Below are 26,258 nucleotides of genomic sequence, written 5' to 3'. Positions count from 1 at the left end.
CTCCAGCGAGATATTGTCAATGGAATAGCTAGCATCTTCACCACCGGTTCTGATTACTCTTCCGTAGTCATTAAAAGTGAGTTCGTATTCTAACCTATCGCCTAGGGATGCTTGATAAAAGGGCATGTGGGAATCTAGTAATTCAAAGCCTAGGGGAATATAGAATCTGTTACCTAATGCGTCGGCAATGGCCTTATCTTTTTCGTAGGTATCAACACCATTTTCAGCACCCACGCGCAGTCTCAATGTGTTCTTATTACAAATACCTTGGTACTGTAAGTTTTCCCGCTCTTTATCCGTTCTCCAGAGATCCATGTAGCAATAGTATACATCACTATCGTCGATACTCAAAAACCTCATTACCGCTAATTTTAATGGCTATTTTCTTAACGATAGCACGACCTATGTTCTGAACGGGCTCCCTGTTAACGTCAGCAGAAGTCAAACTAGTCAGAAGTTCCCGGAACTAACACATCGTGTGCGCCGAGATTAGGAAAGCGAACCAGAAGCGTTTGATTCTGATCTATGGTACTAGGGTTATTAGTTATAGTTACAGACTGACGAATTGCTTTGACCCCTAATGGATCTCGAAGTCTACGTTGTGGGTTTAACTTGCGTCCGTATTGCGAAGACATTGTTATATTGAAAACATGAACCCTATGTTTAATATAAAAATGACTGATTTTGAACATAATGACTTAGATCTAAGTACCTTTGATGACTTTGATAATCCAAACGAAGAGGGTACTGATGAAACCAGGTTTAGTAGTCTTAACGATGAACTTTTACAATCGTCCGTCAATGTTTATTACGATGCATTAAAAGATGATACCCCAATAGGTCGTGACTATTCAAAGTTTGAGATAGATAGTAAAGGAATATTGCGACTGCGTGGCGCTTCGGATATTGATCTTATGCATTCTCGTACTCGTAAGCCCCTAGCCTTGTCTACGATAGCCACTAAACACGGCATCAGCACTGTTCGTGATGAATTAGGTTTTGTGGACTACCGACGACTTTCCGCGAAGACTACTAAGGTTCTTCGAACCGTGCGTGATGAACTCGTTAATACAGATGATTTGGAAGCAGCCTCGATGGTGGCCTCGAACGGACTCGGAGAAATCTTAGATACCTATTACGATAATTCCACATTACAGGTACCATCCTCGGAGTTCAGTATTAGGGAATTACGAGGTCTTGACAAGGCAATGCGAACAATGCGGGGAGAACTCATCAATAATATAGCCAAGATATCCGAAATCGACAAGCATATAGCTAAAGAGAAAACAAAACTTGAACAGGCGGGCGATGAGTTCAGTTGACGCCGCGTAGCGGAAAGATTGCGTAACTTAGAAGACGAAAGATCGGCCCCCCTCGAAGCAGCTTCCAGTAATGGAAAGGCACTTCGTTCGCAAATCAGTAGAATTCGAGAAACAATCGATCAAGTCCTCAACGATGACACTACACTGGCCGATAAAATTAAAACATTGTTCAATAACAATTGCCAGTATTTTAACCGCATTGGGATTTATTATATCGACTTTGACTCTCTCGTTAACAGGTGGCACAGGTGGTACGATAAAAATGGTATAAAAGAGTGGATAAAAAAGCATTTAAAAGCATTAGGTTCAGCACTGGGAAAGCTCGCTGAGAAAGCCGCGGCCACACTTCCCGGTATAATAGGGAGTATAGTTTCCTGGCTATTGAATTTATTAGCTAAGACCACCACTTGGCTTAGTCAAAACTTGTGAGGGTTGATCGTAGCAATTGCAGGGCTGTTGTACGTATTCGCTAAGAACTATTTAACCACCAAATCAGTTCGCTAACCAAATCATGAGTAAACCAACCGAGACTCCACCCACTACAAGCGCTGTTTTTTCATCGATATGTTGTTGATTTTTAGCCGCAATATGCGGTGACACTTGTGCGTCAGTAGATGTTTGTGCGATAATTGGTGTTTGTGGCTTGACTATTCCCTTTTCGCCCGTGATTGTTTGCGTTATTAATTCGACGTTAATATCTGAATTTATACCTGGTTTTTGTTGATCGGTAGCGATAACAATTTTATTATTATAACCTATCACTTGACCGATCTTAAGTTCCATATTACTCGGAGACATGTATAGTCCCGGCGCATAAACGTAGTCCACTTTGGATTGAGCGTACTGTAATGCATCTTGAAAACGCTTTATAGACGATGGTATGTCAACTGGTGAATTAATGGCGTCCTCCACGTTTGAGACAAACTGTTTTTGCGCATCGAACGCCGTCCCAGTACCGATAATGGACGTTCGTGTTTGCGATTGTGCACCGAGAATTGCCCACACATAAGTTCTTATCGATTCATTTACTCTTTCAAATCCTGGGTTAGTAAAATTATTTTCCGTTTTATCATTAAGAAATTCATTCCAAGCATCTCCAGGTGGTTGCTCAACCTTTTGGATGGTGAAAGCAACACCACCCTTAAAGTTCATACGATCATCTCTCCACTCGTTACTTGAGAGAGCAAAGCTCGGAAGGAGCCGACCCCTTTTCAGTAAATCATCGCTGACTTCTTTAACAGAGTGTGCACCAGCGTACGGAATACCTAGACCATGGTTTGCTCCTTTAATACGCCAATCTTTACTCGTAGAAATCATTACAAATACGTTCATACGCCCCCCTATTATACGGATTATTTGATGCATTCCACGCTCGATCCTGCGGTAATGGAGCATTAATTTCTTTAAGTATACGTCTAATCTGATAATACACGTGAAATAATAAAACAGACTTATTTAGCATAAATCCTGGGGCATTAACAGATACGCCACATCCCGTTGTGGCACACCATACGACAAAGTTTAACTGATTCTGCCAAAATTGCATCGGATTGAGAAACCAATCGTGCACCATTTTATCGCTAGTTGCCATGACACTGTATTTTTCAAAGATATCATGGAATTTAACGGTAAACTCAGCACCAGTTACTATAATCGATTGATTAGTAATGTAAGTTGATTTCATATTTCAGTTATGATATAGTATCATTGTATATTTAATATGTATGTTACACTACCTGGAATAACAAATGGTCAGTCTATTGAACTGCTTCATACTATCGATAACTCGGATGGACAACTCGAAGTAGCTCTATGCGATGTAACGTATTACCCGCGGTGGACCAATATAAATGCTGCGAGAGGTTATAATAATGAGACAGAAATAAATGGTCAAAAATACATTATACCTGATTGGTATTACAGCGTATGCTCACTCAATGATGAATTTTTTAAGCCTAATGGAATTAGTCTAACACAAAATGAGTCAAATGGGTTACTGATTTTAAACGCTGGAAACAAGGATGTAAAGCTTTATGAGAACTTAGCATTCACACTTGGATGGGGAGGAGAAATAACAGTACTCAAGACATCAGATCAGGGACTCTATTTACCTGATTTAGTTCCCTATAAAGAGTTGGGCATTCATCTTGATCAGATCAGTACGACGGATAATATTCAACAAGAAAGTCCTTCAACTCTACTCAGCTGTGTTCCAGTGAAAAATGAAAAATACAATAGTGGTAGGACGGAATCTTTCTCAACATTACAATATAAAAAATTAAAGCTGGATATTATTTCAGACCTCAAAATTTCTGTATTAGATGTAAAACACCAACCTGTACATATAGGATACTTAAGTGTAACACTCCATATTATAAATAATTGTTGATTCCATATTTAAGTTATGATATAGTATCATTGTATATTTGATATGTATGTTACACTCCTGGGAATAACAAACGGTCAGTCTATTCAACTGCTTCGTACTATCGATAACTCGGATGGACAACTCGAAGTCGCTCTATGCGATGTAACGTATTACCCGAGGTGGACCAATATAAATGCTGCAAAAGATAATAATAGGATATGGTTAATATCCCCATATGGTAATGGTAATAGCAAATCCATTACTATACCTGATGGGTATTACAGCGTAAGCTCACTCAATGATGAAATTTTTAAGCCTAATGGAGCTAGTCTCACACAAAATGAGGCGACTGGGACAGTGAAATTAGACACTGGAGATCCAAATATACTTTTATTGGAACAATCAGCTACATTGGAATTTAGTCGCTTAATTGGCATACATATGGATGTTAAATTACCTGATTTAGTTCCCTATAAAGAGTTGTGTATCCATCTTGATCAAATCAGTACGACAAATAATATTCAACTAGAAAGTCCTTCAACTCTACTCAGAAGTGTTCCAGTGAAAAATGAAAAATATAATAGCAGTAGAACGGAATCTTTCTCGTCATTACAATATAAAAAATTGAAGCGTGGTATTATTTCAGACCTCAAAATTTCTGTATTAGATGTAAAACATCAACCTGTACATATAGGATACTTGAATGTAACACTCTATATTAAAAATAATGGTTGATGCATCAGGCCCTGGAACACTAAGACAATGTAATACAATTGCGCTTTCCGATCTCGGAGACACAGAAGTATTTGATAAACCCGGTTACAATGGTAAGTTATACGCTTCACACTTACACGATAATGTATACAAGCGGAAAGAAGTCACATTCACGGGTAATCTAGGAGATTTAAGCGATGTCGATGTTAGTAGACTCCTTAAAAACACTTCGTACAATATTACTCGCAACGACGATAATAAATGGACTATGGTCGAAGCAAACATCGAGTGGCTACTGAATATCATCATTACCCCACCTTATGTGATGATGGGTAAGGGTCATAATTTAACTAAGATAATAAATAGTGGCATCGTACTCGCGGCTTATATCCCATCAAAACGAAAAAGTGTGTTAGTCACCCCCCTGCCAGTAAACCCAGGTCATATGTTATATAGTCGTCCGGCCTTAAAAAATGTTACTTTAAATTTGATTACTGAATTCGATGATATTAAACAGAACTTGAGTGCAATACCTAATCTTTCTATGCTTATTATTGAAGTCTTATTCGGAGATGCACCGGTAGATGCCTTCGAAATATTGCCAGGTCTATCGATTAAATGGCTCAAGAAACACCAACATCAACGTTGCAGTATTATTCATATCGGAGCATCGCCCGCTGCAACCCTCGAGGGGGTTCAAATTATTAAAAGTGACAGCATTTCTCTTTCTAAGATATTCTTGCCGTATAATATACATTTGATAAGATTGATGCATAGTATCAAAACATTTAAGCAAGACCAATTAAAGACTATTATATGATCGTAATATACACTATGAGTTTATATCCGGCGCTCGATGAAGCATTTGAAAAGATGGAAACTGTTGATGGATTTCGATTACATCAAATAAGCGACATAAAACATCGAATAGAGAAGGATAGGGAGTTGAGACTTGGATTGTATAAAAAGTATCGCAGGGCCGTGAATGCTCTGGACGGAGTTGACACCGCTCTTGTAGTATCTGGCATGGGACTCGGTGTAGCGGGCATCGGTTTACTATCAACTATAATCGCCGCGCCTATCGTGCTCGGCATGGAAATAACCGCTGGAGTCTCGGGACTGGCAGGAATAGCGATAAAATTCATTTCTCGTAGGTTACAAAAGAAAGCATTAAAACACGATAGTATTCGGAAACTCGCCGAAGCAAAGTTGAACAGCATTGAGGATCATATTTCGACAGCAATGGCCGATTGTAAGATATCCGATGATGAGTTTCGTTTAGTGCTGTCGGAACTCACCAAATACAATTAAATGAAGCAGGAGATTCGATCAAAATCTCGTAAGACCAGTGGTGTTAGCGAAGATGAGAAAAAAAAGTTCATAGAACAGGGGAGGCAACAAGCGCGTCAATTATTCCGTGCCAAAACCAAAGAACTGGTTGGAGATTAAAAATAGATTGCTTACTATCGTTTGATCACATTTAGACAAATGCTTACATAAATATATATAATAATGGAGATTGAAAAAACTATTAAATGGAGAGAATTACCACAAGGTTTTTATTATATCAGTGATGTCAAACCAACCAAATACAGTTATCAATTGTTTCTTATCAATTTACAAAAAGAGTGTAGTTATATAGTCTGGTCTCCTAGTAAAATGAACGAAGAACTTAATAAAAATGTTGAATATCGCTTTATCGATAAAAATAATGAAGAATATTTTTATTACCATTTAGACTCATCTAAAGCAATGATTGGCTCCAGGTGGTGGTGAGCTAGAGTCAATTTAACTTAATCTCATGACTATCGTTAAATCGCATAATCATTTTGGCATAAAAAATGCCATCTGTAGTAGCAGTATAGGTAATAAATCTGGCTCCAGTGGAAGTGGTCCAGAACCCCTATTACCTATAAAAATTTGTATCATTGGCCCCAGGTATTGGTGAGCTAGAGCCAATTTAACTTAATCTCATGACTATCATTAAATCGCATAATCATTTTGGCATAAAAAATGCCACCTGTAGTAGCAGTATACACTACATTTCAAAAGTCACTTCCCCTGTATCGCGAAACTATTTCGCTATACGTTCGCGATAGTGCCGTGAAAGTATCGCGAAAGTGACTCGAAAGTGGCGCGATAATACCGCGAAAGTGGCTAGAAAATGCCGCGAAGTTTCACGTAAGTGGCGCAAAAGTGCCGTGAAAGTGCCGTGAAAGTGGCGCGATAGTGGCGCGATAGTGCCGTGAAAGTGGCGCGATAGTGCCGCAAAAGTCGGTGATAGTGCCGAGAAAGTGGCGGCATATTGGTACACTGCATGTACACTTCAGAAATGCTGTCGTGCGTTACTTCCCCATGTATGTCGGATGTATGTTCAATCTAACCTGGAGCTATATAAGCATGTTGCTCGTGTTATATTTAAAGAGGTGTAGGTGGTAGGTCCATTAACAGTATAAAGCTTTACATGGATAAAACATTATGTTCTTAAAACTGTATTTTTTCCGCAAGGCTGCATGACCTATTCTATATTAATCAATAAGAAATTAATGGACAAATGTTTATATTCCCTTATGTGTGTAACTCATTTGTATAAGTTATCAATAGTCTTCGGAATTGGGAGTAGTGTATGAGAACGCAATTCCCAGTGGTGCCTGAATACACTTTTTTTTCTAGATTCACCCCGATTTTGGTCCTCAGTTCATCTGATTCATACACAATAAGGACTTGCGTTCGTCCGTAAATGCCTGAAATGCTGAGTGTTAACAGCGGCCATCACAGTCTCTGTTTAGCATTTAGCATTCAGGATTAAATATATGAAAATACATTTCGCTTTGATGTGCTTATGAAAACGGAATAACTTTCCTCAAAACGAAGTAGAAACCAGGTGATACACGGATGATACATACAAGTAAGGAAGAGAATTTATGGATGGTAACTTTATTATGAGGAACACAATGTCTCGAAGTAATATTTACTCTTTCATCAGATGAAGGAGTAAGTATACACTCCAAAACATTGTGTTCCCCAAATTAAAGATGCCTTCCTTATGTGTTGAACTTGTAATTGATTTTCAAAGACATGATCCATAGACGGTTTTAAAATGATAGGTCAAATACTGTGTTGTTTATCTGTTCCACATAGTGGTAAGTTGTAAGATGAGTTTCTGCTCGTTAATCAGACAAACTACTGCTACACTTCGTTTGTGCAAAAGTTGATGCACATATACACATGTCGAGTGTCTCAGATACGCGGGGTCTACTGATTTACTTTTTAAAAATTGGACTTTAACGTGCGTATTTCGCGCACGGGCCCGCCAGGCCATTTAGTGTTTGGTCGAAAAGGGTATGTCCGAGAAGGTGGGGCAACCTAGGGGGGCTTTTAGGGTTGTTTACTTAATTTGGATAACAAATTGGAATTTTGAAATATGCCATGCAAAAGATGGAGGGGGGGACTAAATGTAGTTTTAGTAGATGTAGTTCTAAGTATGTTTTTGTAGATTTAGAATTTTAAGGTTTATTGGCAGCTTGTTTGTTGTACTTTGTTAGATGCGGCCGAGTAGGCCTGTTTTGATTAGATATATGCCTAGTGCTTTAAAGGTTTGTAAGTCATTTAGGGGGTTTAGTACCGTTGCTAGTGTCATTTGATTGTTGCAGTTTAGAGTGGATTGGAGTGTTGTTCTATGTTGCTGGTACTGTGTGCAATATAGTATTATGTGTTCAGGAGTTTCTTTTAAGTTGCAGTGGGGGCATTTCCCGGATTGGTGTTTTTTTAGTTTGGTGTAGGTGGGAGTTTAACTTAGTGTCGCCTGTTTGTAGTTTAGTTATTTCTGATAGTTATTTTGCCACTTTTGTATTACTTTTAATTTAATCTTTTTACATTGGTAGGTTGATGCTTACTTCTTCTAATTTTAGTGCAGATTTGGCTGCTTTGTCTGCGTGTTCGTTGCCAAACACTCCAACGTGGGCAGGGATCCGTACTATTTCTATGTCTTCACCTAGTTTAAGTAGATTGTTGGCGCTTTTAATTATCTGTTGTATTAGTTTTGGGCGGTTTTTGTGTTTTAGTTATTTTATAGCCTGGAGCCCACTTAATGAATCTGAAAGGATTAGGGTTTTTGGTGGCGGGGTCTGCAGATATAGTTGTGATTTGATGAATTCTTTATTCTCTAGACATTCGAGAGCGAACCAGACTGCAACATTATTCACAATGAATATACTCAGAATATCTACTCCAATAAAAAAAAGCACCCCACAGTTTATTATGTAACTTATAGCGAGACAACTCGGAGAGTTATTTACATTGTCTACTCACAATGCTAAGCAGGTGCACGAAATAACAGGAAGAGTCATGCGTTATATAACATCATAAACGTGGAGGATGAAATCCTACTTCCAGCAAATTGTAGGAGTAGGGCAGATTCAGCTGTGCAGGCAATTGAATAGTAGCGTTAACCAGTGGCATTTAAGACGTTTTTACATTTAAGAACATATGTAATACTCATGCTCATTAGGACGGAAGCGCAACAGATATGAACGATATCGATAGGTTTGTGCGAGGAACAAGGATTACCATATATTTGTGATACAAGATCTACATGTATACTGTATTTTTCAGTGAGTATTTGTACGTGGGCCTATGGCCTTTATACTGAAAAACAAAGAATTGAATTGAAATAAAGAATTAAATTGAGTTGACACAAGATCATATTTCTTCGTCAGCAACATCTCACATATCCTGTGGTATCGTGTTTGCTTAGAATATAGAACAATGACTTCAAACACATTACACTATGCAGTCATTTTGTCGTCTTGTTCTAAACATTCCTTCACTGAAATAGGATTGCTACGCAGTATTTAATTAACTTGTTACGTTGATTCGAGACCAGAGAACATGTTATGTATCGATACCGGTTGTTTATTAATGTTCACTAAAGGAGGGAGGGCTACAATTGACAAGGACCTCTAGGCTACAGGTCATGAAAATATGTTTCTCATGTCGTTGTGTTTAGTTATACGTGTGCACCTGCACTAATGAAGTAAGTGAATGTTAAGAAGACGAGATAGCGTGTATCTGTATCATCCATCACACAAAACAATGTAGGTATGGTTTGACACTGTTTTAGAACGTTTTGTAAACGGATAGGACAAAACAAGCCAGTGCTGGCTTCTGCTGCTGCCTCTCCGAAGATCTGAATAAAAAGGTTATCATACTCATTGCCACATATTACGTTCTAAAATAGGAACATTTACAACGCGGGATTGTTAGCTCATTTATTATGTACCACACCATATATTTAAGGAGTGTAGGACATTTCCCCCACACCGACAGTCCCCTACTCGGACAATATCCCGTACTGACATTTCCTCACATTGAATAAATTAATAACTTATATTACAGTTTGACAAACTATTATAATATAAACATGAAAAGTCATCATCACATGCCAAGTTCACTACATATCACCAGCTGGAAGTGACATGGGAAATAGATTTTTCTCTTTGTTCAGCTGTCCTTCATTTAAAGACACATTTGACAAAAAAAAAGCACGAACTGGTTGAGTGACCTCCGTTCATCAGGTTGAAAGGATTACCCACAGAGAAAGAAAGGATTAGAAATCGACATGCCATTACGTATTCACTACCAACGTCCTCTAATATTAAACTGATACCCTTGTTATCCCCTAATGGGATCTTGTATACTTTGTCACACCCGGTAATTGTTAAGATCACACCTGGTAATTGTTAAGATCACAAATCCTATCTACAGCCAGGCAATCTATACATGTTTCCAATACACTGTTATAATTAGTGGTGAATGCTAGAAAACACATCCTGGAAGATATCCTGAGACGCCTCCAAATGTCCACTTCATAATACTTACAAAAAATGATATTCTACAGTAATAACATATGAAGGCTAATCCACAAATACCATCGCATCAATTGTTACGGAGTGGTGACCAGCATTCGTAAATGCAAAAATTGCAAAAATCAAACTGCCGAGGATAGAATGCACTTTAAAGCGAGCTGCAATCTTCTTTCTGATATTAGATATTCGTTAAGGAGATATTCATAATAATAAAAATTATTATCGAAATAAATCAACTAAATTATCTTTTTTAAAGTCTTAAATATTCTAGAATATGTCCCTAACTTACGTTAAGCATCCGCGATTATAGTTATAATTCACCCAATATGCTGCTGATAAGACAATAATATTTGAATGCGCCCCGGATTTAATCGGAGCATATGCTAACATTGTATAGAGGTCTGACGTAAGTTGACTATCGCCTGTCTGTAAAGTGTGACCCTCATGACGCCCTTATTTATTGCCACTGTCTCACTTAAACCATTCGAGTGACTCCGGTTTTCATTTCGTGTGACGGTGAGGCATTAAAACATTCATACACCCCTCACGTACTTTGACTCGTCTCGATAAACATATCAATACAAAGCTTATGTAATCACTATCAGAACTAACAGACGGGCGCGAAGCTTTAGTGACAATACCCTAATTACTTCATGATATGCATGACGATGACTGAGCGGCGACAGTCGGTTCAAATGTGTGCCTTTGTTGTCTAAGCGTACGCTTATAACACCTGGTCGTGTTTAAAGAACAGTTAACATTTTAGATATAAAGGAGGGTTTACTACCGAACGTAACGTAACCACACAATCCTTCTGACTCCCAAACAACCACTCAATATTCACGGCATGGCCTCAGCCCTCCATAATCAAGAATCCACGGTAATGAAAACGCCGATAAAGCAGCTAAACTATCCCTCAAAATCCCAGAAATAAGCTTAAACTTACCCATCTCAAAATCAGAAATTAAAAGTGTAAACAAGCAAAAAATCACACAAAAATGGCATAACCTATATCTAAACTCAAATAGCCAAATCAAAAAAGTGCTCAGCAAACCACTAACCAAACCAAAAATTCTCCATCCATCAAAAAAAATCGGCAGAGTAATCACTAAACTCCAAACAGGACACACCAACCTAAATAACCAACTAAAATTTAAAAAAAAAAACACACTACAGGTAACTGCCCACACTGCAAACAACCAGAAACCCCAGAACACGCACTCATCCACTGCACACACTACCTAACACATCGAACCGCATTACAAACCACCCTCAATCTAAACAAGGCTCTCACTCGAGAAGCAATACTAAACCCACAAAATAAACTAGAAAACTTCAAGGCCTTAGGCGTATTCTTAATAAAAACGGAACTAATAAAACGCATCTAAAAACACAATAAGCTACCAAATCAAAATCACATAAACAAACAAACATCCACCATACACAGCTCCCTTAGTTCTCCTCCCTAACCCCATCGGCATCTATTCCAAATCTCAAAATTCCCAAATTCTATATAAGCAACCCCTAAACCCCCCTCTTGGGTTGCACAGACCACTTTCGCCCCTTTCGGAAACGCATTAAATGGCCGGGCCGGGCCGGGCCCGTGTGCGAAATACGCATCAGTCGGAAAGCGCACGTTAAATCTCCAAAGTAAGTAAGTAAGTAAGTACCGAACGTAACGGTTGTCACAAGCATGATGATCAAGTCAAGGATACATAAGCGATGCTCCTGAAGCGATAATTCAAATACGAATGTACATATGTTGCTCTTTCTAAATAAGCACATTTACATTTATAAGCAAACATAATTTGACACAGTGTCATGATATTGCTGAATGGTTGCTTGGCCACCCATAGCAGGTGTTGGGTGGTCTGCAGGGCGTTATCAGGCGCCCTATTTTTTCTTCTTAGGTGTCAGGCGACCCCCGGCATTCAACTGCATGATCAGGGTTTCTGTAGCTTTTTGTTCCGTCTATAAATGGTTGTCTGGTCGGACCCCGCTTACTTTTATTAGAATGCCAGCCTTCGACCTGGTTGGTTGTTTGGGATCATGTGGAGCTGAAACCTCTGGTCACCATCTTGAGCCTCGCTCACTTGCCTGTGAGACGCCCCCTATAATCCTCTATTGTTTTACCAATCAACACGCTTCATTGGCTATCGTTTTACAAAAACGCTTTTCGCAATAGAGTGATTTGGTTTTCTTTTGACACTGTTTCTGGTAAGTATTCCTTGGATAGAGAAGATATTGGCGACATGGGTTCCAAGCATCGTTTGATATTTGTAAACAATTCAATTCATTAATTTGAGCTCGGATATATGTTTAAGAAAGTAAGAGAGGTTCTGATTACTCACGAGTGTGTTATCGGATATGTCGACAGATGGATTCAAACTTCAAATGGTATATTTCGAAATTCAAGCGTCTATACTGACTGCACTAACACCCGCCAACAATGTTAGTGAAATATTTAATATGCTACAGTTTCACAATAAAAGCGACACTATCCTTTCCATATTCAAAAGAAAATCTCTGCTAAAAGCATTCCGACTGTATCGTGAACATGTGTTTATAAATCACTATCAAATAGTGATGGTATCGGGCGTTCGTGAAACGTTAATTCCATGTAAGTGGAAAATAATACAACACAATCGTCTTGCCTCCTACCATCCCAGATAATATTTCCACCGGGCCCCTTTCAAGGATGTTCTTTTAAACACATACATGCGTATCAGTATCATTAAACTGACACTTTTGCTACGTACACGTGTCACAAAATGAACCCATTAGACCACTTCAGAAAGCTCATCGGATGTCGTTATTTGGAAATACCCCTGGTGGTTATAGTTTATAATAAGAAAAGTATCCCTGCAGTGAAAGCATTTTCGGATTTCGGATTGCGTGGGTAAACTACTCCCTAGTTGTCATCCATGTTTTCTGGTATAACCCTAAACTTGTGTATTTGTCGTCATTCAATTGATGCTCAGTTAATTTATTACAGGTATAATTACTGGAGGCACCACTCAGATTACCTGGTAAAGGTTCCCATTAGGCATTTCGTGTGTCTGGGGTATTTATTCAATTCAAATCCAGGTTTAAACCGAATCCCGGTTTGAAGTGAGGTGAAATGTATGTCATATAATATGCACGTTTCAGCCCAGCAAGAGGAGTGATCAACATCATTCCGCGCCATCAAAGGATCAGCAGAAATTACGTTGATTGAATAATCACTGTTATTTTGCACAGTGGATTTGTCAAAAGTAAGCGTTTACATGTGTATGTTTACTAAAGCAGACGGAATACCCCAATATCTGGGCGTGAAGTGCCGATGTGAAAACAACATACTTTGTTCAAAGCCGATATAACGTTGATTGCTTGCTCATTGTTATCTAACTCAATGGATTTTTTTAAAGAACCGTGGACATTATGAAAACAGTTGTCACGTGGGCTTTCTCAGCTGACCTTTGAGACTTGACACCTATGTGAAACAACTGAAACAAACTAAGTGATCAGTTGAGAAACCAAACACGGGTTATAATATCCCGAAACGATAAATATATTTTGGAATATTTGATTGTTACAGAGACACGTGACATCCAATAAGTTTCTTTGTACAGCTGCAGATGTGTGGAATATTGTTCCTTTATGTGAATATTTGCGGTTGCATTCCTCGAACAAGGCAGCTGACTAAAAATATACATATAACTTTGGTAGGTTGTAATTATGATATTTGCATTTTGTTTTCATTCATTTGCTGTAGCATTGAACAGAATCATTCTTGTTCCTCTACGTTTTGGTTGAGAAGTTCTTCGATGCGCGATAGACGTTGTTTTTCACAAGTCTTTTCCTTTGTATGCGTGAATATGTTACAGTCAATGTGTAAAATATGATTCACTCAAGCAATTTATAGAATGTCTAAATATTTCAGGCGATTGACTGAAAAATCTGTTCATTTATTTAACAGATTGACTAAAAATGACTAAGACTGTCAAAAGGGCTTAAAAACACCACAATAGATTAATTATGCTGGGATTAGAATCCAAACAATATAGAAATGTACTTTTAATATCCTTACATTTTCAGTCACTTGGTGATGATATTAAACATAAAAATGTTTGGATTTTGTCATCATAATAATACAGATGGGCATATTTTTCAGTCAATTTGTGAAATAACTGAATATTTAGGCGTTTAATAAATTTCCTAAGTGAAAAGTTTGCACATTTTGACTGTAAAAAAATAAACACCATAAAATAAGCAATGGGCAGGTGAAATATTTTCTTTGTGTTGCAAGTCAAAATAGTGTAAACGAAAATCACACAATTACCAAGCAAGTGACTTATCAAAACACCGTCACTATTAATGATGCTACCCACAAAGATACCTACATTTCCTTATTATTTCCAAAACTGTATTTCATTTTGTTGATAAATGTGACCATACACCCTTATACTGTCAATAAAAATGACAACTGCGCTTACGAATGGCGCAGCACAGGCCGCGAACTAGTCTAGATCTCTGCTATATCATCCGGGTACTCACGGGGAAAAACAATAAGAAAGGCAACAACTCTCGGGGAATTGCTTTAGGTAATTGCCCATTTAACAGTATTCAAGTTATATCACGGCGTGTCAGCTTAATGTGGGAGGAAAGCCCAAAGTGATGCAGGTCTCAGACGTTCACCATTTCGGTGAACCCAACGAGCACGGGTATGGTGCTGACAAACCTAGAAACTTAATTGGGGCGAACCGGGTTTCGAACCCACAATCATAGGTTTCTGGCGTGCCCAAGGGACGCAACTATGCACAACCAATCGCAACGCCTAAGACGACTGGGCCACCCGTGCCCCCCCACTGAAATCAAAATCGGGGCACTATGTTATAAATCCTGAAGACGCTCAAATAGCAGTTCATGGAAGATTTACATTCTCTCATCAATTCTTAGAAATGTACTTGAAAAAAATAATTTGATTAAAATTTCCCAATCAAATCTAGTTATAATCAGCCTGATAAGTCTATGTAAATACATACATGTATATTCTAGTGTCTTCCTCTAACACGAAACCAGCTCTTCCCTAAGTTTATTTCAGAAGCTTTGTATAAAGTTGTGTTATTTCAATGTGGTAACTGTACATGTATGTCTTTGACTTGCAAATACCTGACTTGCATTTGCATGTGTTTGTGGTGGATACGCTCTAACCTGATTCATGAGTATGATTCATTAACACATGCTTATGATATAGTCGGAATGGAATGGAAAAGAAGTAAATTATGGAAATGGTTTTGTTTATTTTGTTTCCAATAAAAAGCGTTTTCTTTTACAATGTTAATAGTCGTCCACACATCAAGAACTGTGTAATACAAATACCTAACGACGTAATATTTGTGAAGGACTTCGTTTACCATAGGAAATCTTTAATAACCAAACGATTTTGTCCAGACTATTTCACATTATATTCAGAATGAAACTTATCACGAAACATTATGGGATACTAGACATGCACAAAACATTAGTTGGTTATGAGGTTTCCTGACGGTCATTTTGGCCGACACATGATAGTGTTTGATTCTGTTCTATGTTATTTGTTGCCGTGAAAATCACCTCAGCTAATGTGTGTACGAGTATTTGTGATTGGAGTCATGACCACAAGATCACCATACATTTGAAGTCTAAATAAAGTATAGATATCGGTATTGGTAAAAGGAAAAGAAGCTTTACACTATGATCTTAAATAATGCAGAGTAGCATGCTATGGAAACCGTAACTCAAAATCAGTCAAGGAAAAAAGTAATACAATATATTGTACCGTACATTTAGCACAACGGTCACAAGATAGCGTGACTATTCTGTCTCGAAAGTGTCGCGATAGTGGCGTGAAAGTGTCGCGATAGTGGCGTGAAAGTGACGCGATAGTGGCGTGAAAGTGGCGCGATAGTGGCGTGAAAGTGGCGCGATAGTGCCGTGAAAGTGCCGCGATCTTGTAAAATGTTATCGCGAAAATGGCGCGAAAGTGTCTCGAAAGTGGCGCAATACTTTCGCGTTAAAGGCTCAAAGGTGGCGCGATAATTCCGCGTTAGTGCCGCAATAGTGGCGAGAAAATTTCGCGAAAATAGGGGAAGTTACTTATGAAATGTAGTGTAGGTATATAAATCCGGCTCCAGTGGAAGTGGTCCAGAACCCCTATTACCTATACTACTCATTGATTGGATAAAATGGACATGATCGTGGCAACGGCGGTAAACAAACAACTTCATCTGCATTGTGATCCCACAATACTATTACAATCCTTTTGGTTATATGTAACTTATTGTTTTTTAAATACATAGTTGTATAAATCTTTGTAGAAATGCTCTCGTATTTTCGAGTTTGTATATGATTTCCTTTTATAAATTTTCGGACATTAACAAGCTGCTGACACATGACAGGATGGCCTAACTTGCGATTTATTTAGTTGAACAAACACCACTAATAGTTGAAACTTTGTGATCATACGCGAAATCTGAACTTAATTACACTTTGACAAAACAATTCAATAGCTAAATAAATCTTATCACAATGCTTGTAATTTTATCCATCATTGATGAAACCGGAAGCACATACGGCATCGCACACATCGAGGTAAAATATGCAATATTTGGTAAATTACTATCGGGAAAACTTCAGTAATAGATTCATATTCCTGCCAATTATTTAATCACCTTCACCTGGTTACTGTTCATTGACCTTGGTAGCTATTGCGGTTGTCTTCACGCTTATGTTGTTTATCTCTTGGTAACATCAAATTTTAAAGTCTAAATCCAAAACCGTAATGGATTCTGTGCTCAATGATTTTCCAATTATTTTCTGCCAATGATGTTGACAAGAAGATAAATCATATAGTTTTGTCATAATGATAACAACATAATATTGTTATTGGTCTATAGTTGCATGAAGGAGTACTGAACATGTCAATGAATTATTGAGAACCCCTTATTGAGAACCCCTTATTGTGAACGGCTGAAACTAGGTAAATCAACAAAGCGACTGGATTTCATTGAACGATTGGGTCAAGAAATATTTCGCATCTGTATGATTCCTTTTTCACTGTATATAATTGGTATAATTCTTGCAAATACTTTACTATTACAGCTTTTCCGTACATGAAGGCAGGAAAATCTCACTTCTTTCCTGTCTGTCCTAGAATCAACACGTCCATGTACATGTTTTCTAGCACTTACCTGTAGTCATATTATAAAACTGTATTTGTAGATTCTTGGCTTTGATTCGTAAGGATTAGTTTTATAAGTGTAAGGAGTCACCATTACTGGCTTCCGACTCCCGTACGGACCTCACAGACTCTACAGGCTTCCAAGCCACCGTTATAGAAACAACTCGACCACTGTATGGTGCCAGCACGGACCGCTAGGATTATCAACTAGTCATGGGGCTATCCACTCAACTACACTTGTACCAAGCGATCTTAGCACTAAGACTATCGTAAGCCTATGCTAAAATATTGGAATTACTATCATCTTAGTGCTAAGATCACTTTGTGCAAGTGGGTCCTGGAGTCTAACCTTTAAGATGACCATCCTACGGCCTCCCCCGTCCCTTCTGATTCTGAACGGGAAGTTGATTAAGATTTTCTCCACTGCAGGTATTTGGCGCTCTCCTATCCTTTGTGGATATATTGTTCACTCTTTACCATAACATGACAAGTTTAACTCCCTGTACGGACCATCCTATGCACTGAGTTATGCACAAGGGATTATCGGCCATGCCTCAGACAATCTTCAAAAACTTTGACATGATGTCAGACTGCTTCTCCCTTGAAGAGAAGATTGTATCAGGCACATGAGTCAATTGGACAATGATTTTCTCAAGCTAGTCAAAAATCCCAGCATGAGATTGTCTCTACCTACTAATCGCGTTCGCCAACAACGGATACTGCATGGACATTGGCTCCTATATTAATTGGTTTGGAGCGGAAGTTCGTCACGCCATCCCTCCACTACTACCAGATTCTGATGAGGTCCCAGCAGATACCACCGTACCCATTTGGGTAGATCAAGAGGGACTTATCAACAGCCTTTTAGATGCAATTGTCAAAATGCAGCGGGAACTTCTCACTATGCAAGTATTGTCGTCTTTTCAATTAATTTGGCTTCAACACCAGCAGCTCTTATCTCAGATAAGATCCAAGGCTGTATATTCACAGGCCAAGAATATCTTGATGAGTCAACCTATCATGGCCCTTATGATGTTTAACAATCAAGATCATAGATGAGGTTAGAAAAGATACACCGGAAAGGTTTCAAGTATCTACTATCAACTCACTGCCAGAGCTCATGAAACATCTAAAAGACCTAGAGACCATTCAAGAGATGCTCCATTCTGTGAACCACTGCGGAAGAAGTATATCCTTTCGGCAAAGAATCATCTTAACGAACACATTGTTCATAATATCATCCCAACTCTTTTTGTTGGTCAGACTATAAACGTTGGGGATCCAACAGAAGGGGCTCCAAATTCGGAGGTCACCGGGACCGTAGATGATTCCATTCCAACTCCACCCACTGTCACAAACCTTATCGATCTGGCTATGTCTATGGACTACAATCTATGTGAAGATCCGGGATAGAATAGGTCTTCAGCAACCCTTAAAAAGGCATAAAAGACGACTATCCTTGTCATAAGAGGCGACAAACAGGTTCGGGTGGTCAGGCCGATGACTTGGTTGATGCATGTCATCAGATCCCAATTGCATGGATCGATGCTCATGATGTCAATCACTGGATTGACTGGTCCAGACTCGATTTGTATTACGTATGGATATCATATAGCTGGAATATTGCTGAGTGCGGCGTTAAACAACAAACCAACCAACCAAGCTTATCTCAGAAATAACTCCACTTCGCAGTGAATGGGCCTGGCTACGACTTCCTGGTTCTTCCCATCAAAATCTTGATTGCGTCATGGCTGTTCACCAGAACAACAGCACCAGTGATCAGCTATGCCCATCTCCATTTAGTCTACCAACATGGATACCTGGACAATTTTCTGGTGGCTGATCAAGACAAGTGTCAACTGTCTAAAAAACGGACATTTCTGACCCAACTTATGATTTGTCTTGGATTCCTTCCAAAACAGAGTTCACGCCCATCCAGGATTTGAATTACATCGGGGCCCGCTTTCTTCTTCAGAAGGGCTTACTCTGCCCTCCAGCATGTCATGATGGGCATCCCTGAGATGCCCCATGGACGGAGACAGGGAAAGGATCTCCACATCAAGTACATGGAGATGAGGGCTATATTCTATTACATCCAGATTTGGAAAATCTCTTCACCAACTCCTCAGTTCTTTTCACCACAGACAACACCACAGTAGTGGTGAATATACAGAAACAGGGATGAGTCCATTTCTCTGATGACGGAGACCTTGCTTTTATTCGACTTGGCTGACTCATACAACTGCCGGATGGAAGTGAAACATATTCCAGGGACGTTGAACATACTTGCAGACAGCCTGTCCAGGCATGGTAGGATTGTTTCCTACTTATGTTTACAGAAAGATAGATTGATAGATTTTTTGAGTCTATTCACATAATCATTGGGGAGAAAAAAACTACTCAAAACATATAAAAATATGATACCTCACAGTTAGATGAATAATATTTCCATATTCAGTGTAAGATCAAAGGGTGATCCTCATAACAACAAAACTCCCCTTTAACTCCTTCATCGTTCCAATGTACATACTTATGCATGCAGTCACAGATGAACAGAGATCAGAGAATCAAACCAGCAGATGTCATAAATGGAGAGAGAGAGGAGATCCAGGTCAAATCATGATTCAGCATTGTTTTTATGTTGCCTATGTAGATGGACTCCCAAAGAACTCGCCTACACAGCACCACAGTAGAAATGGAAATGGCATCTCAGGCCAGGAATGATCTTGAGAGGTGAGTCTTTAAGGATTCCTTCCTTTGATGATGTAAAAAAATCCTGATGTGCACATTTGTGTTTTAAAATAGAGGCATAGGACTTGTTTTGAAGTTGTGTTCATTAGATATGTGTTCTCCCAAACCAGAAGTGAAGTTCATTTTAATCTTGATAATGGGATGTCACGTTTCACCAATCCATCATCAGTGCATCAATAATATTCTCAACATACACACTTACCTGAATCCATTCATATTTTAATCCTGTGTCATTTCACACATGGACCCATTCATTCATATTGAAATGTGTAACTTTGGGTGCACACTTAAAGTGTTTCATCGACAGGGAATTTGGATTTTATTTGATAATAGAAAATACTTTTATTTTATAACTTAAGTGTGAAAGACTGAGTTTTCCGAAGTTGAGAAAAGTGATATTTTCATTGCAGTGAACATAACACTTGATATTTCACAGGGAGCACGGGTGGCCCAGTCATCTAAGACGCCACACATCGCTGTGCAGAGTTGCGTCCCTTGGGCATGCCAGAAACCTATGATTGTAGGTTCGAATCCCAGTTCGCCCCGATTATGTTTCTAGGTTTGTCAGCACCATCACCGAAGTGATAAACATCTGAGACCTGCATTACTTCGGGCTGTCCTCCCACATTAAGCTGACACGCCGCGTTATAACTGGAATAGTGTTAAAAGCGGCGTTAAACCCAGCTCACTCACTCACTCACTGATTTTTCACAGCAATGACCATAACACTTGGACGAAACTATTGTCATGCAAGACTTAACTCACCACAAACTGTCTCCCTTTATCATCAATGTCTACTAGCCCCAAAACAATCTGTTCACTTCCTTTTTACTTTAGTTCCACATTGACAAGGCAAAATAATGGCAGATGGTCATTTATGTCGCTTCTTGACATTTGTTACTCTCCTGAAATTTTTTCGTTAGAAACTGTAAATTTCTCATTTAACTCCGCATATCAAGAGTGGTTGTTTTGCAAAGCGCCATTTTTGTTACTTGACCAGCATGTATTCTTTTGCCTCCAACTGCTGTCTTGTGGATTTCAATTGTATTTTTTGTTTAAAGGGCAAGTTCACACGAAAATAAACCTATTTTTCTTGTACTTTTTCATCATGAAAAGTATTTACCTAGTAGTTTCGGAGGCAAAATAATTAAAATATTACACGTATCAAATTTATTTTATTCATAAAATCGGTTCATATTTTTCCCATTTACAGAGAGTTCTATTTCCATAATAAACACACCATGGCTTATGCCCCTTGCAATATGACGTCATTGGTGCCAATTGATAAAGGAATGATGTCATAAGACTTTATTAGACGCGTTTCACGTGGTGTATGTAGGTGTGTGGTTCTATCTTCTCAGATGCGCAGCCTAGCTATTGTTTTGTTCGGTGCCGAGCTGTCCAAGATACAACGCTAAGCACAATTACTCTAAAATTATTTCGTTTCCCAAAATCGCGACTGATAAGACAACAGTGCACTGATAACATACTGTAAGATTCGCGATTATGGTTGGAAGGGTCCGTTATGCCCTTATTCGTTCATTTGTGTTGCGCGTATTGGCTCTTGCTGAGTTGCTGTCGTCTTCCGTGAGAGTTTAGATACCTGCTGGTTCTGAAACCACAGGACCATATGAAACTAATGATAACAATAAAAAAAACTTGCCAAAAAATTATAGACGAGGCCGAAGGCCGTTTTTGTTACTATTATTAGTTACTTATGGTCCTGTGCTGAAACTGATCGGAAGCGGATGGTGTATGATCCTTATATGGAAACGGGCTAAAGGGACAGCACTCTTATCAAGACCCTGACTGGGATGTTTTTGTAAACAAACGCCGTAAAGTTGAAGTAACTCGATCAGGTAAGTTTGCTGTTTTAGTTTTACCACAGTAGTATTTAAGAAATGTATTTTAGCAGGGGTAGGGTAATATTTGTACATAGTTTCACTTGATAATCATGAATATCCGCGATGTTGTCTCGTTCACATGTTCACTTCCTGCATGGTTATGTCGATACTCCTGATCGTTGCAGTATGCAGCAAACTCCTGTTGATGAAGTAAGTTGTGTTACGTAATGTTTTAGTTTTACAGCCATTCCCGTCTGGAATTAACACAAATCATCTCATTTCGGTAATAAATAAACTTTATAATAACACAGGAAAACAAAATATAAATTACATAAACTCATTGAAATTCTGTGTGTGTGTGTGTTTGTGTGTGTACCTAATCTTTAAATAATCTTGTACAATAATTTTGATTCAGACTGTTGAAGCAAAAATCCGCAAAAATACATTGTTGCAACATGTTTATTTTTTACATTTAGGCTTTATATATTTTTTATTTAAAAAGATATCTGGTTTTACCTGGTTTGTAGCTGAACAAATATCCAGTCACTATCCAAAATCATCGCCCACCTACCACACAAAATATTCAAATTTCATGTTCAATGCAATTTACACACATATACAATTTATAGCACATTTATACATGAAAAAAATCAAGTTACCATTTTATATTTTGTGATAGTGAGATATAGATGATAAAAGTGTTAATGTTTCTATGTTGTATCTTTCAAATATGAAGTTTTGAGCCAAGTCATGCCAGACACCGATGCCCAGAAAGTACAGGTCCCCAGTCCATCATGGTGTACAGTCACTGTCCAATGTACACCAGAAGCATGGCACACCTGCTTCACAGTATGAGGTACAAAATAATATTTTGACAATGAATAATCACACAATGTAAATACTATATGCTAATAATTTCTGTATTGAACTATTTTGTGTATCTATTATATTCTATATTGTTGTCTTTTGTTGTAAAAGTGTAGTGTGGATGACAAATGAAAGTATACTGTGAATGACATATAAACGTTTAGATCTGATACAATTTGTACACAGTTAACTGATGATATTTGTATTCAGGCACCCAGTGACATGCCTGACACTGCTGAAGATTATTACCAGCTTCTTTTACAATTATTTAGTCAGTGTACATATTATTTTGACAAATTTATGTTAAGATTATTTTTTTATTTTTCAGGTCCCACAATGATATGGAAGAGTATAAATGCGACAAAACCCTTTCCATATTCATATGAAATCTCTGTAAAAAACAGTTGATGGTACGATTCTGACTAAATCATGAGCACGTGTTAATGAATCGCTATCAAATAGTGATAATACCAGGTGTTCACGAAAAGGTGAGAGTATCCTACCCCACCGGTGTCACAAGAAAGCCCTGGTGTTGAGATCCATTTTCATTGTGTGCAAATTGTGTTTATTTTCATGCAGAGTTACAAGTCATAAAATATTAGAGTGTCTTGTGAGGTACAGTGCTTCAGACAACAAGAGAGCTGTACCTTTGAAATAGTCAACCAGTGCACTAACAAGTTGCCACTGAGCATTAAGCCAGTGCTTGTGATATTTTCTTCAGTCTTTTCCCCGGCCTTCGCCCTTGCCCAAAACTAACTGATCCAGCATGAGCCATCCTGTATTACAGAAACTTATCAAGTGAAACAGCAAAGGCTGATTGTTGTCAGAGACCATAAAACAAGATTTCAATGAAAAAAAATATTTTAATGAGCATAGAGAAAAACATTACATACATCAGATGGAAATCTTTCATGAATCACCTCCACAACACAAGATGGAATAACTTTTCTCTGATACTTTAAGTTCTATCATGTTGACATGATGTGTTTATTACTGTAGGTTTGAATACTTCTTGAAATAATGTGGGCATGTTTCAATATCACTGATGTAATTTAATAACCTTACAAGTTACATATGCTTTCACAACTTGCTGGCAAATAAATATTTATGGTACTCGAATCTCTTATTTTACTTGCCAGATTTGTTTGTTGTGCATGATAGATCTTAAAATGCATAATAAAATAAATTGATGAAAGTAAATCATATTATATGTTTTTTAAACTTTATTTCAAGTGTTAATATAAAAAAGGGTGGTGGGGTAGCCTTGTGGTGAAAGCGTTCGATCGTCACACTGAAGACCCAAGTTTGATTCCCCACAAGGGCACAACATGTTAAGCCCTTTTCTGGTGTCCCCAAGTTGTGATATTGCTGGAATATTGCTAAAAGCCGGGTAAAACCCTACTCACTCACTCACATAAAAAAATGATTGCATATTTCATTTGCATTTTAGGAGGTGGTTGTTACAGACGTTTTGCTCAAAAGGTCAAATTGGGAGGTCCAAATTTCCAAACAAAGATTTACAATTTCAAATATTTTTCACTAATATTCAACAAGTTATACTTATCATTTCTTAGATAATTTATATGTATTGATTGTGACAGTAAATGAGCTTTTTGTAAACATTTTACATATATCTGGTCCACTCAGTTGAACAACCCACTGTTTTTAATAATTAATTATATGTCAAATTTATTATTTTAGTTTGTGCACAAACAACTAGTACCTTAGCCGCAGCTTCTTGCGCTTCATGTATCCTACAACGTCGTATATTTTATTATGAACTGTCATCACTTGTACATCGTACTCCATTTTTTCTGCTATGGATCAGGTTACACTTTACCTATCCCACAATTCAATTCTTTGTCGGCAACGCATGTGCAAACCCATGCTTCTGACGTCACTCACCAAAGCCTATTTAACCCTTCACCTACCATCCGCTCATTCTCGTTTCTATCAAAGCCATCTCGTTTATGCTTCTCGTCATCGGCCTTAATCTCGATGTTATTTTGACATCCATTACCGTATCGTGTTGCCTATTGTCCTACTCTGGGCCAACATGTCTGCAAGCAGAGGGAAACAACCCCTTTCGTCTAGACGACCTCGTAAAGGCAAAAGTGTCAGCGGCTCAACTTTGACCCCAGATCACAACAAACAAGATGGCGACCTCACACCTCGCTCCAGTCGACCTAGCCGGGCAACCCCCCCGTATTTGACTGCGGCCGACCTGAGAAACCGACTATCACAGCTGGGAATGAAAGTGCCTACCTCGTGGACTCGAAAATTCCTCCTCCAGCTTTACAACGAGAACGTGTCAAGTGGCAGATTAGTCGAAGTGATCAGTGACACCCATGATACGACACACGAGGCTCAACACGACAACCTTCATCACCAGCCATCAACAAGTGCAGCTAGCTGTTTACAACCTTCTGTCAATGAATTAGCCCAAGCAGCTAGACACACATTCCGGTCGACACAGGTTCAATCTACGACAGTAACGACATCTCCCCCATGCTTTCCGACATGCCTGCCAGATGCCCGGATGTAAACAACATGGCGAATGACAAGTCTCTCCGCGATGAAGTGCGTGAACTGAAAGCACTTATCTACTCGTTAAAAGGGGATTCTACAACAACACATCAGCCAACAACCCTCCAGATGCCACAGGCCGTCCCTTCTGACTCCCTGCCACCGATCAACACCATTCCAGCCCACCTCAAGACAAAAATCAAACAAGGTAAATACGTCAACTTGGCATTATTACTACAGCAAGATCTCGACATCAGCGAACATGAAACAGAGGGACGTGAAGATACCAAGCCAGGAAGGTCTCTGTCACTACCCGACTTCATCATCGCATTCACGGCTTACAAGAACGTGTACTGTGAAAACAACCATGAACTACGTGCACAGTTGGACGACCGCGAACAGACCGTAGTAGGACTGGCTAAACTCTTTCCCGGCAAGACAAATCATTATGATTACCATAAACTGTTCGCCGCACGTGTAGCAGCCTATGCAGAAAAAGGTACGCCTATTAGGTGGGACATGGTGGACAAACGAATATATACTATGTGTTCCACAGGACAGAGGGCCAGGTCCTGTCAATCATGCATAACCCACACTTCTGAGGGATGCCCCAATCTCATGGACCCAAGGATCAGACGTCCAAGCAGGCAGTTTGACAGGGCCTCAACAAGCTACCGCCAAGGCAAAGTCGACGCCAGAGGTCGACCCAAAGTACGCATCAACGGCAGGGAAGTGTGCAACAAGTTTAATGACCAGGGCTGCCAGCGACAAACCTGCTATTTCGAACATGTGTGTGTT

The 26,258-nt window shown here is 38.8% G+C and overlaps 1 protein-coding gene across 3 annotated transcripts in view; it reads left to right on the top strand.

Annotated features, from left to right (window-relative positions):
- LOC124114452 (ankyrin repeat domain-containing protein 26-like) overlaps positions 1 to 26,258 on the top strand; it is a 792,436-nt gene that overhangs the window by 513,773 nt on the left and 252,405 nt on the right. For all 3 annotated transcript variants that reach the window (XM_046475021.2, XM_046475020.2, XM_046475019.2), the window contains one exon: positions 20,126 to 20,205. In XM_046475021.2, coding sequence (XP_046330977.2) covers positions 20,126 to 20,205 — 80 coding nt within the window. The remainder of the gene's footprint in view (positions 1 to 20,125; positions 20,206 to 26,258) is intronic.

The sequence above is a fragment of the Haliotis rufescens genome, unplaced genomic scaffold (assembly GCF_023055435.1).
Source record: "Haliotis rufescens isolate VD_foot unplaced genomic scaffold, xgHalRufe1.0.p SCAF_22, whole genome shotgun sequence".
NCBI lineage: Eukaryota > Metazoa > Mollusca > Gastropoda > Lepetellida > Haliotidae > Haliotis > Haliotis rufescens.
This window is presented reverse-complemented; position numbering and strand designations above follow the sequence as displayed.